This window comes from Canis lupus, chromosome 5, assembly GCF_048164855.1.
Source record: "Canis lupus baileyi chromosome 5, mCanLup2.hap1, whole genome shotgun sequence".
Taxonomy (NCBI): Eukaryota; Metazoa; Chordata; class Mammalia; order Carnivora; family Canidae; genus Canis; species Canis lupus.
Genome location: NC_132842.1, coordinates 49546626 through 49560134, shown reverse-complemented (window position 1 = coordinate 49560134; position 13509 = coordinate 49546626). Strand labels below are relative to the sequence as shown.

The window sequence follows — 13509 nt, the reverse complement described above, 5'->3', positions numbered from 1 at the left end:
TTTTTTCCTCAAATAATATGTCCTTTTAGTAATTAAAGAAAAAACGTAATTGGAGTTGTGGGAGTTGTGTGGATAAAACCACCAAAAAATGAAGTATTAAAAAAAATTTCAAGGTAAAACAAACACTACATACCCTTCTCTAATGAAACAAGTAATTTATGTAAGAACAGATTTATTTCAAATGTATTCATATCTTCTGCTAAAATCACAACCAAAGCTTTAAGCTAGCAGGGAAAAGGAGAACGAGGGAAAACTCTTGGAGGAGGGAGGGAGCTGTGGCTTTAGCTTCTCTGAAACTTCGGGTGTATCTCAAAACCACTCCTCAGCTCCTTTCTGCTTTTCCTCAAGTATCTTACAGCAATGGCTCTCCAGGTTTGGTCCCCAGACCAGCACTATTAGCCAACTTGTACAAACACACACTCAACGGGTGCCACTCCAGACCTACTGAATAAGGAATCTGGGAGGGGCAGGGGGCAACAATCTGTATTTTAACAACCCAAGTAATTCTGAGTTTGAGAAGCACCATATTAAGGTATACTGGACAACACAAAACATTCTTATAATTACTTCAGCTTCACAATTACAGACTCAGTAATTATCACTTGGTTTAAATACTCCCAGACTTCTTCTGGCTAATTTCATATAGGAAGTATTAACTTTTAATAATAAAAACAAGAAATCTGGGATAAGAGGAAGGACAGCACAAACATGAAATACATAATACTCAAGAAAAGATTTTTAATACATATTTGCGGCTCAGGTCCCTGTTAATAGATCAAGCATGGGCCCTTACTCTATGTCCAATAGTCTACGAAGTATCAATTTACCCTAATAGAGACAAACAGGACATAGTTTCCATGGCTTGAATTATCATCTATCTACATTAAAGATTCTGAATCAACACTACTATCTCCTGGGGGCTCTTTCATCTTATTCTTCCTCAATTACCTGTCTCCCCAAATCATGACCCCAATGGTTGATGTTACTCCTAAGAGAGAATCATATGCTTCCGGTATACTAGACAAATGGAAGGTTACAAATTATTTTACCAGATAGATCTCTCCCCAATCTTCTGCTTGTGGGACATTTCCACTTGAAGATCAGATGTGAATCTCAAATTCAGTGTATCCAAAACTGAACTCATTATTTTGTCGCCACCCATATCCCCATCCTTTTGCTTCCTTTGCTCATTAAATGCAACAGAACGCTGCCTAAGCCAAAAAATTAATATCTTTGACTTATCCCTCACCTGCCACCCCTCAGCCAACCACCAAGCTCCAGAATCTATTCATTCTTTCTGCCCTTACCTTGGCACAGGCCTCCAGTACCTCTTTCCTGGAATGGTGATTCAAATTCCTACCCAATTAACCCTGCCTCAAGTCTCATCACTCCTTCTAGAAAGAAGGTACTCTGTAAATGGTAAATCTGATTATGTCATTCTGCTACTTAAAATCCTTCCATGACTCCCTGCTGAAATCACAATATCTTTCATCATCTGATATATCTCTCTCCAACTGCAAATCTCACACTACTGCTCATTACTCTGCCTATCCCGAATTTTAGTTCATGAAAAGTAGTGTTATTTCTCTTTCCTCAACTCCTATGATATGATGTTACCTCTACTTATACTCAGCTCTCTTCATTTCCACTTATCCTTCATGATCCAGTCTCAATGTCACTTTTCTCATAAAGCCATTTCTCATTTCCACTTATGTTATGCCCAGTAGCACCTCCAAGTGCAATACTTACCACCCTGTACAGAATCCATGTGTCTCCTCTAGATTTCTAGAACAGAAGCCATGCCTATGTTGTTCACAATTAGCCCCTAGACAGTAGCATGGCATGAAATTAAAAGCATGGGTTCTGGACAGCCCAGGTGGCTCAGTGGTTTAGTACCACCTTCAGCCCAGGGTGTGATCCTGGAGACCTGGGATCGAGTCCCGCGTCAGGCTCCCTGCATGGAGCCTGCTTCTCCCTCTGCCTGTGTCTCTGCCTCTCTCTCTCTCTTTCTCTGTCTCTCATGAATGAATATATAAAATATAAAAAAAAAAAAAAAAGTTCTCAAGTCAGTCCTAAAAAGTGTCACAAGCATTAAGGATTTGAGACAGTCTCTTAAACTCACTTTCCCTAGATTTCCTTACCTATAAAATATAGTTATACGGTTTTTTAAGGATTAAAAGTGATACGTGAAGTATTTATTAGCGTAGTACTTGGTACACAGAGATGGTAGCTAGTATTATTACTTAATATAGCACCTATCAAAGATATATGCTAAATGAATACAGTATTCATAAATTATTAAAAACATGTATTTATTAATGCTAAGCTCATAGAATTCATTGTATTTTCAAATAAAGTTTATAATTCTATAAAGTGGCTTCAGTTTAATTCATGTCCATGGCACTGAAGTTTTCCTGTAACTAATATTAAGTTGAATTATAAAGCAGAATGTTCAAAGAGAATCACCTGCGCCTCACTTTCAGGAACAATTTGCTTGTGAAGTCGAATCTGCTCCAAACCAGGGCTTTCTAAAGAATTTGGGGAAGCGTTACAAACTGAGGCAGTTACATTATACCTTGCTGACTGATAAAAGCTGTAGTATTCGAGTCTATTTTCCCCTGAGTTTTCTGGTGCCTTTAGTTTTTGTTTAAACTGAACAACTTTGTAGATCAAAAAAATGATTAAAACACAAGCTAAGATGAAAAAAGCTAGCAAAATGTCAAAAGCCTCATTCAACTTTTCAACTTCTTGTGTACAAATGAGAGATGTTTTCCCTGACACCGCAGCATCATCAATCGGTAGAGCACTGTTTTTTTCCAAGTTCAAGTTAACAGAAGAGGTAAGCTGTATCTGCACAGGTAACACTGCAGTAGCCTCTAACGGATTACCAAAGGTATTCTCTTGAATAAATCTACTGGCAGGTGAAGTACGACTTCGTTCCCAGAAAGTAACGCTCTCAGTATTTTCCAAATGTTTCCCATTTGTGGTTACTTTATGCCAGGCCATCATTAACGCAGTAGTCTTGTGATGAATATGAAGAGATTTTATAGCCCAAGATCTGGATACATTTGTCGAAGATGTAACACAATTTGTAAAGTCAGTCCATTTAATGTAATGCAATGCTCTGCCGCGCATGGATGGGGGATTCTGACAATAGATGTTTAGTGTAATGGCTGAAGATGCTAGCCAGTCGCGAAGGCCCAAGAGTTTGCAGTTACATTCCCAAGGATTAGAATTTGCCTGAAGATGAGTCAGTGAAGACAATGGCTTAAGGACCCTTGGATGTAAGTCTGTAAGATTATTAAATGACAGATTAAGGATCTTCAAAGATGCTCCCATGTTTTCAAACGTATCATTATCAATGCTGATTATTCTGTTTCTATCTAACTTAAGGTAAATTAAATTCTTTAACAAGCTAAATGTGTCAGAATTTAAGTTTTCTAGATTATTATGACTTAAGATCAAATGTTTAAGATGATTAATTCCACTAAACCCATCCCTAGCAACATTTTTAATTCCTGAATTTTTCAGGAGGAGATACTCCAAGTTGACAAGTCCTTTAAATGCAAAGGGCTGTATTGCTCCAATATGGTTATGAGACAAAGAAAGTCTTTTAAGGCTCTTAAGTACCTCAAAAGCATTTGATGGTACTTTTGTTAAATTATTACCTCCTAGATACAAACAATCGAGGTTTCCAAGATGTTGAAAGCCTAAATCTGATATCCTCAGAATTTTATTGTTCGATAAATCGAGTATCCGAAGAGCAATCATACCAAAAAAGGTACCACTCCCCAGGACAGTGATGCGATTCCTTTGTAGATTTAAGTACTGAACTGAAACTAAATCATTAAATACTCCTCTTGGAACAAAAGCTACTTGATTAGACTGTAAATATAAAGTACGAAGACTGGAAAGTCCCTCAAATATTCCAGGATCCAAGCGTTTTATAAAATTATTATTTAGATATAGAAAATATAGATGCCTCAACTGAACAAAGGCTTTTGGATATACATACACAATGCTAGAATTATCCAAATACAAGGCTACAAGAGAATGAAGTCCTGTTAATTCTCTCTCATTTATATGAGATATATTGTTTCCAGTCAGATACAGAAAAACTGTACTTTCAGGAAAATTCTTAGGAATACTTGAAAGGCCTAAGTTACGGCAGTTAATATGTCTCCCAGTGCAGAGCTGGCAAACAGACGAACATCCAAGAATCTCTTTATGGAATAAGAATATAAGATAACAGGTAACAAGTAGAAAAAATCGTAGGCAAGGCAGAGAAAAATGTAATCCACACATAGCCCTGTTCTTGGTTTTTCTGTTCATATCAGAATTGGCTATAAAAAAAGAAGGTAAAACTTTAAATCATCAATAAGTTCCCAAAAGTACTGTAATACTAAAAATTCTGTATTTTCTTTCATTTTGATTAGTATCAGCCAACAATACATATAAATATCATCAATTGTACAATTATGCTAATTGTGATAGCATCATAATGAGTTTGGAATGTGTTCTAGAATTAACACCACCAGGTCATTAACCCACTGTATGACAAAATGATAATTCATATTTAATGAACTGCAAAATAATATGTTTGCTAAAGCTAATATAGAATATTACAACTGACAATAACACAGTGACAAATGATGATTTGGGATAATGGTCTATTGGATATATATAATATGTCCTTTCACCAAATTAAAGTCAATATCAAATAACATTATAATTTATGAAAACACAAATTCACTACAAAAGAGCAATTAAACTCTCAACTACAGCTTTTCACAAAAGCAAATTATTTTTCGTTTCAGTTAAAAGTTTGTATGTAAATAAATAATCTTACCAAGACCAGGAATTGATACTATCGACACTCAGCTGATTCAAGCAAAGGTTTTCTTCCTAAATCTGAAGAGCGACTTTTCTAAACTCCATTTCTTTCTGTGGCACTGCTGACCTCCACCCTTCCACCTTTTTTTTTTTTTTCCTTTTTTTTTAAGTCACAGTTTGCTCAGGAAACACCACTCTTCACACTGGTTCCTCCACAGTCAGTGTGTAAAACAGAGGTTACCATGGATACAGGAAACTGAGAGACAGGAAGTAATTTTATCTGTGTTTCAAAAGTATTGTTGAAAGGAAATCTCAGGAACTTATTTTTTTCAGAAAGCAGTTAATTTGAGTTTTCCTAACACATATACCTAATCATCTGATAATTTTTAAAAATAAGTATTTTTTTAAAAAGGAAATGTGAAAATTTAAATATTCAGAATGAACAAACTGTAGCAACAACAACAGATAGCTATTGAAAAGCAACAGATAAAAAAAAAAAAGAAAAGAAAAGCAACAGATAGCTATTGAAAAGAAAAAGTAAGGTGAAATAAAAGGTAAATGCAGTAATAGAATTTTGGTTAATTTTTTTAAAAGCATAAAATATTTACATTACTTTGAATACACTTCACAGACTTCAACTTTCTGTTAGTCTTTAAAAAAAAAAAAAAAAAATTAGCAAAAACAACATGCAATTTCGAATGGTGAACACAAATGTTGTTACCCTAACCAGAGTGCTCTAACAACTCAAAGAGACTTTTGGGTATAAAAAATACTGAATATCACCAACTAGCACCTTAATTTATTAAGGTATATACCTTTCATTGTAAAGTGATATAAAGTCACACACCAAATTACTGGCAAAGGTTACATTTGGCAAGAAAAGTTAGGGAGAGTGAAAAAGACCCTTTAATACTTTTCAACATATATGCATCTGAAATACTGTGAATTTTTTACAATAAAAATCTATATGTGTATACTGTGATATTTTAGGGTAATGATTTAAAGAGTGAACTATAAGTTACTTATATATATATTGCTTATTCATTACTTTTCCAAAAAGCCCATTGAATTGGCTAATTCTGACGCTGATTATTATTACTGATACTCTGGTAATACACTTCAAGGATCAGTAATGATATATATATAATTGTATACTGTAACTCTCTTGTGCTATTAAAGCATCTTTCACATCAATTACTTCAGATAATAATATGAATTACTTCCATATTGAATATTTGGTAAAATACTCAGCACTTTCTATAACAATAAAAAATTAAAGGTACATACTAAATAACAGATCTTCATCAAAATGATTTAGAATTTTCACAAATATCCTTTGTGGCTAGCTATTGTTGTTGCTATTGAATGAAGAAATTAGAAAAATCACCACCAAAAAACCCAAATGACAGAGAAATGACATGAATTGAGGTAAAGATGGAAGAGCTAGGTTTCTCAAGTCCATCTTGTGTTTAGTGTTCTCTCTCTTTTTTTTAAGACTTTATTATTTATTCATGAGAGACACAGAGAGAGAGAGAGAGAGAGAGAGAGAGAGAGAGAGGCAGAGAGACACAGGCAGAGGGAAAAGCAGGCTCCATGCAGGGAGCCCAATGTGGAACTCGATCCCAGGACTCCAGGATCACGCCCTGGACCAAAGGCAAGCACTCAACCTCTGAGCCACCCAGGCGAACCATGTTTAGTGTTTTCAAGAACATAAAACATAATGAAGGATTTTTCAATTGCGTCATACAACTTCAAGAATTATGATAGAGTTGGATACCACATCCCAAAATATAGCACTGTAGCATACAGAATGTTCTAAATTGAAGGAATCTGAGAAAAAGAAGCATTAAAGAATCTCTCTGATCCCTCCCCTACCTCCAACCACACCCCCATACCACCTGCTCTTTGCTGCTAAAAGAGGTCATTAAATAACTTCATGTGAGAGGTGCCCTCCACTCTAAAGGAAGGAAAGGAGCATCCTTATCTTTGAAGACAAAGAGACTCTGAGAAGAATCCAAACAACACCCACACACACACACAGTGTGCTACAATTACCTCATACTCTGTGCCCTATCCTATTTTTCCAGACTTTTCACTCTGCATCAAACCTAGCATAAAAACACACAGGTTTGGGATGCCTAGGTTAACAGTTAAGCCAATGGCTCAGGTCACAGTACTAAGGGTTCTCAGATGGAGCCCCATGTGGGGCTCCCTGCTCAACAGGAAATCTGTTTTCCCTTTGTTACTCCTACCACCACCCCCACAACTCCGCTTTTGCTCTTACATGCATTCTCACTCTCTCTCAAATAAATAAAATCTTAAAAAAAAAAAAAAAACACACACAACCATACACACACATAAATTTAACAATCCCTTTTGGATCTTCAATTCCTTTTGAAGGCTCCCATGTCATGTACAGCTTACATTACATGTATACGCTTTTCTCCTGTTAATTTTAGTTTGATTTTCAGACTCAGTTAGGGACCCTGAGAAAGTCAAGGAAAACTTTTTCCTTCTCTGGAAGAACTCATCGATATCAAAATAAAATTTAGGGGAAAAACTACAAAGTGATAAGATGATATAACATTAACTTTGTCCTCCAATTCCAGAAATATCCAAAGCAGACAAAAATATTTATTCTTCTTAGATCTCGGAAATAAAACTCTTAGCAAATTCCACTACATAAAAGTGACAGAATAAAATAAACTGTCTTTCTCCTATTGCAAAAGCTGAGGTAAACTAAGGTTGACCACCACAAACAATAAATCTACATCCAGTATCAAGAAAAAACAAAGTTTATTTAGCCTTTCTGTTCATAAGGTTCATAGGGGTTACTGCTGTTAAGGACAGTGATCACTACCACAGAAGAACACAGAAATCAAGACCTCAAAACAGGGTGATACAGGGACAGAATTCAGAGATCTCTTCATCTTACTCGCTATGAGCACATAGCTGAATAGTGGCACAACTGGCCACTCAAGATTTAGATTAATAGTAGAGTTTCCCAGCTTCCCGCTGCACTGACTGGAAGGTGTATGTCCTTGTGCATTAACTACTACCATTTCACAGCCAGTTCATATTCTTGGGGTAATTTAAAACTATCTCATTACCTTGTCAATCCTCTAACATGTGTGGTAATGTTTTCATATGATCTCCAAGGCATAATAATGTTCCCCGATCTCAACTGTGATATTTTGATTTTATTCTAGAATAACATATCAAAATGGTTCCTCATATCCCTTTTCTGAGTTCTACTAATTTTCATTAGAACTAGAAATAGTTTTAATGACAATCCGCTTCCTAAAAGAGCTTCCTCTTTTTCTTCTCCCAGGAAACTGACTCACTGAATTATTTTTCTCTTTCTCTTCTTGTGGACCATCATTAACACTGCCTTCAAATAATCTATTTCAGGTATCAATACAAATCTATTTTCTTTTCTATTCAGAAATTCCGTGACAAGAGAATGCATAAATCAAGCAATTATTGTATTACTGTCTTTTCAAGATTATTATTTAGATATACAGCTATATTATTTAGATATACAGCATCTACATATAAACCAATCAAGATGGGCTTACATAGAAAGAACAGTTGACAATAGTGCTTACTAATCTTATGGATCTTAAAAGTAACTTATAGACCCTAAAATCAAGAGAATCAAAATCTGAAACGATGTTTACAATTAAAACTATTCTGGTAACAATAAAAAAAATATTACTTTACTCAAGGTAGGAGGAAATTTTAGTGAAAAGCAGTTTCTTAATATAGATTACTCATCAGTTGCAAGGAAAAAGAACAGCAACTGCACAGTGGAGAAATCAAACACCTTCACCAGAATTAACATCATTAATGAGAAGCAGGTGGACACTACATGCCACTGGATATAGTATTTCAAGAAGGACAGCATCAATCACTTAGGTGATATTCCAACGAAGGATGAATAGCCCCAATCTAATCATTAGAAGTCATGAGACACATCCCAAATGAGGAATGTTCTATTCTGGGAGCAGAAAAAGGAGGGAGGGAAAGCAAGAAAAGGACTTATTCTTCAAAAATGTTAGTCATAAGAAACAAAGACTCAGGAAATATTACAGAGTAAGAGACTATAAAGACATAACAACTAAATGCAAGATCTAATCCTAGACTGATGCTTTCAGGAGTAAAAGGCCATGATCTATTCACCTTACATGCAATTAATTCAGAAAATAAAGCATCAAGTATATTGTGTGTGCATGTGTAATGTATGTATCTGCATGTAATGATGGTGAGGGGTATATGCTAATAACATCCAGGCTATCATGCTCATGAAACTAGAGACTGGTGAGGGAGAAAGCTTAAAAGCACTAAACACCCAAATGTTCTTCAATGGCTAAAAGTGTCATATCCACATGATGGAACACTACTCAGTACACACAAAAACACTAACATTCTAATGACACAAACAACAGCTTAGGCAAATTTATAAGGCATTATGCTGCTTGACAAGACCGATCTCAAAAAAAGAAAAATAAAGTTATACACTGCCTGGTTCCATTTATACAACATCTTCAAACATACACGATTACAGTGAAAGAAAACAGATCGGTGGGAGCCAATGAAAGTCAAGGAAAGAATGGGATTCTGAAGGCATGCAGCACGAAGGAGTTTCCTCTGGTGATGAAGCCGTTCACCTGTGTTTTGACTGCAGTGATGGTTTTGCAGTATACATGTATTAAAATTTATATTAATGTATAACGCCTCCAAAAGTCAATTTTACTCTATGTAAATTTAACAAAGTTTAAAAAGAGTCATTATATTTTAAAATACAAATATTTGTGGCTAAAAAAGAAAAAAACATAAAAAAGCTACTAAACAAAACTAGTTTGATTTACAATCATGATCAGTTTTATAAAGGAAAAATACTAAAAAGCATGTCAGTTTACAGAATTTGTCAAGATTCTGAAGCATGAAAACAACAAAGCAAACTCCAGAGAGAGAGAATAGCCAGCATGGTTGATAGAGAAGATGAGAGAGACTAGGGTGGAATAGGGCTCGAGAGGGAAGACAAAAAGGCAAACACCAACCAGTTGTTCCATGGAGACACTGAAGGGTCTTGCACTAGAATAGGGATAAGATCATTTGTGTTTTTAAAACATGGCTGTTGTCTTCTCTGTGGAATATGGCTTGGAGGAGATCAGAAAAAAATGAGGAAAGAGCAATTTAGGAGTTAACAGTCCAGGAAGAAGACTAAGACAGCTTATATGAAGATAGTGGAAATGGAGGGGATGGATCTAAGATATATTTAGAGGTGTAGTCAACAGCTTTGGTAATGGATTAAATGTGGATATTGAGAGGTCACACTGTCAAAGACAATTTCCAAGGTTCTGACATGAATAACTGGGTGTTCAGAAGAATCCAAAACTGAGAAGAGCACAGCGCATTGAGTATTACCCAATTCAGACACATTACTGAGAGCCTGCAGGTGCCAAACATTGTGCTAGACTCTAAGGATACTAAAGATAAAATCTGCTCCCTGATCTCCAAGAACTCAAGATGTTCTATGAAAGAATAAATGTTCAGCTGGCATCCTCATTATAATAATATCCTGCCTATGCAGGGTATTCTATAAGCGAGTACTCTATATCTGGTGTTAAGTAGAGGGAAAAAAAAATCTGCACATTATCATCATTACAGCCAGAATTTACTTACTGAGCATATACCACTTTAAGCAATGCTCTAAGCACTTTCCATGTTTTACGTCACTTAATACACAGAACAACCCAACATGTAGGTTGGTTTTAAAGATGAGAATAGGGATATGGTAAGTACCTTGCTCAAGGTCACGCAGTGAATTCAGGAGCCGGGATTCCAATCTGCCCAGTGTGGTTCAGAGCCTGAACTGTAAGCCTTTCACTGTATGCCCTCAACCCGAGTCCAACCTCTAAGGAAGTTCAGAAGGTAAGATACATAAAAAGCACAGAAACAGAGTAAGCAAAACATGATAACGAATGTATGACGCAGTCAAAAAACTTCAAGAAGGCAGAGAAACCGGAAGGACTTTGACAAATGAAAAAAAATGGGAGAAAGATAAAAAAACGTCCAAGGAAGGCAAAGATTTCAGGGAAGGCAACAACACTGGGGCCCTTTTACCACCTAGCATTCTATCTGCTTCCTCCAGTTTCCCTTCCACCTGGCCTCTATTCCAAACCTTTTTACTTGATCTATAATAAATCTGGGGATTTAAGGGCTCCACTGCTGATGAATGTTAACAAGAGTAGCACAAGCTGCTGTCCAGCTGCACATTCAATGATTATCTTAAATGTCTGCCAAATACAAACTGAGGGTCAACCCTACACAACCACTCTGTACAGAGGAGTCAATGGAAGCTTCTTCCATTGGAAATACCTGCCAATTTCTGAAAGGTGAAATGGAGGCAGCAGCAATAATGAACGAACAAGAATAATGAACAGAGTGAGAGTTGGCAGGCACGCACAATGTCTGTGCATGAAACAGCTGCATGGAGATAGTATCTATCTTCAAGTGCTGGCATGGGTCACATTTGGACAGTCTGAATGGGAGACAGCCTTGGAATAAATGAGGGACAGCCTCAGGAAAGCCTAAATCGGTACCTCACACACTTGGTCAAAATAACTGACAGTTGTAACATTAACAGTAGCAATATTAATACACAGATAATAGTATAGCAACAAGTGAAAAGGTTATATTCAATCATTTACTATTAAAACTCTTAGGCATTCAACATTTTAATGGGCACTGTATATACATTCTCCAATTTAGCCTCAAGATAACCCATAGTTGCTGGCTGGAAACATCAAAAAATGAAGAAAGGCAGGCAATGTCACATGAACAGTAGGCAAAACACACCCCTGAACCCAAATTTAGCTTTCTTCACCACCATGATGTGTCTTTTCCTCTCCAAAACTGCGGGGGAGAGTGAAAGCAGAAGCTCAAGGAAAAGAATCCCCAAAAGTAGGATGCTCTTCAAGCGGTAAGGGTGTATTAGGTACACAAGAAAAATTAGAAAGTCCATAGGAATCGTTATTTTACTCCTTTTATACCTTTGTTGGACCAAGTTGTACTCTGTCACAATTGCTTTAGGCCTAGACCCAATACCTCATTCTCATTCACAAACTTCATCTCATTCTAAAATGGTTATAAGATCCTACAACTTCAAAGTCATCTTACCGGATCATAATTTGGGTCTTTTGGGTATAATATTTAAAAGTTGAAGGCTATACAATGGTTACTGATTTACTACAGGTACTGAGTGTCTATAAGATGACTGCCACCTTATGAGAAGTTTGTCAGAAGCATTTATCTGATTTGTAGATGGGGCAGCTGCCCTAGATTGAGGAAAATACTGAGTATAGTCCCATATTCATAAGCATTCAGAAACTGTCCTTCCTCCTGTAGTTAGGATAGGAGACAGAAGACAAAAACAGTCCTAAATATGCAAGGGCATACTGAATAATATGTCCTAAAGGTGCAGTGGGATGTATCACCAATTCAGAGCAGGGTGCTCTAGCACATAATAGGAATTTTAAAAATATTGCTGAATGTTGGTTTTATCAGTACCACAGGCTTTATATTAAGAGAAGAATATAGAAGCATATAGGTTCTGCTATGTTTCAAGAGTACAGTGAATCTTTATTGGAAATGAAAGCCAAAATGAACTATTTCCATTCAAATTCTAAGGTTAGGGATAGAAACGTTTCCAAACAGTTTTAAAAGGGTGTAACTTCTTTGGGGAAGAGGAGTAGAGAATGAGATTTCAAAGTACTGACAGAAAAGCAAACTGATGTTCAGTTTAAAAAAAAAAAAAAGTTTTAGAACTGATTACAACCAGTTTAAAAATTACCAACCCCAGAATTAGAAAATTTACCTCTTTTTTCACAGAACTGTTCTGTATACAGATAAAGGCAGTGAATCTGCAATTATGGCACCAATTGTTCATCTTCCTAAACCACCTTGTCTGTATCTTCCAGCTTCTGTTAAATAACAGCTACCAAAACTCAAGTACGAATACTAATGAGCTCAAAAGTATGTATCTTATTCAATTTATGTTTGGGAAGAAAACCAGCCTGTGAATTCACAGCAAGAAACAAAAAATACATATGCAGAACAGTCAAAAAGCAAAATCATTAAAAGCTGTACCACAGAGGGATTTCCCCCAGTTGAATTAAATGATCATAACCAGTAATTACTACAAACCAAATCAGATTACATACAAAGCAAAGCATTCATAATCCAAAGGTTATTTTTTGAAAAGCTAAGTATATCTATCCCGTTTGTAAACTACACATTCAAAAGGAAGATAGAAAGTAGAGCCTCATCAGCTGAAGTCCTGGAATTTCCAAAAATTCTAAGACATGTTTTATTCTCCTTATCTAACAAGGAGAGAGAGGCATATGTCATCATTCAATATATCTTATAACGATTGTTTTCATGGTTGACTGGCAAAATACAATTTCTCAACAACTTTCCCCATGACACCTCACTGCTCCTTTCTTCAAGTTTCTACATGAGATAATATAAACTGTTAAAAATCACTTCAAACCAAAAAATAATAATAATAAATTTAAAAAATTAAAAAAAATCACTTCAAACCAATCTTGAGGAAAAAAACAGCAAAAATAAGAGCAACTACCACAAAACTAAAACCCTAGACCATCCTAG

General features: G+C 35.9%; 1 protein-coding gene across 3 annotated transcripts in view; it reads right to left on the bottom strand.

Moving 5' to 3' along the window:
* IPO11 (importin 11) overlaps positions 1-13509 on the bottom strand; it is a 200910-nt gene that overhangs the window by 50580 nt on the left and 136821 nt on the right. Inside the window, exon 28 of one of the 3 annotated variants that reach the window (XM_072826606.1) lies at positions 3132-3290. The exons of the other annotated variants lie outside the window; for them this stretch is intronic. Within the exon in view, the coding sequence (XP_072682707.1) occupies positions 3269-3290 (22 nt within the window). The 3' untranslated portion in view covers positions 3132-3268. Of the gene's footprint in view, positions 1-3131; positions 3291-13509 lie in introns of those variants that run through there. 3 annotated transcript variants of the gene reach the window in all.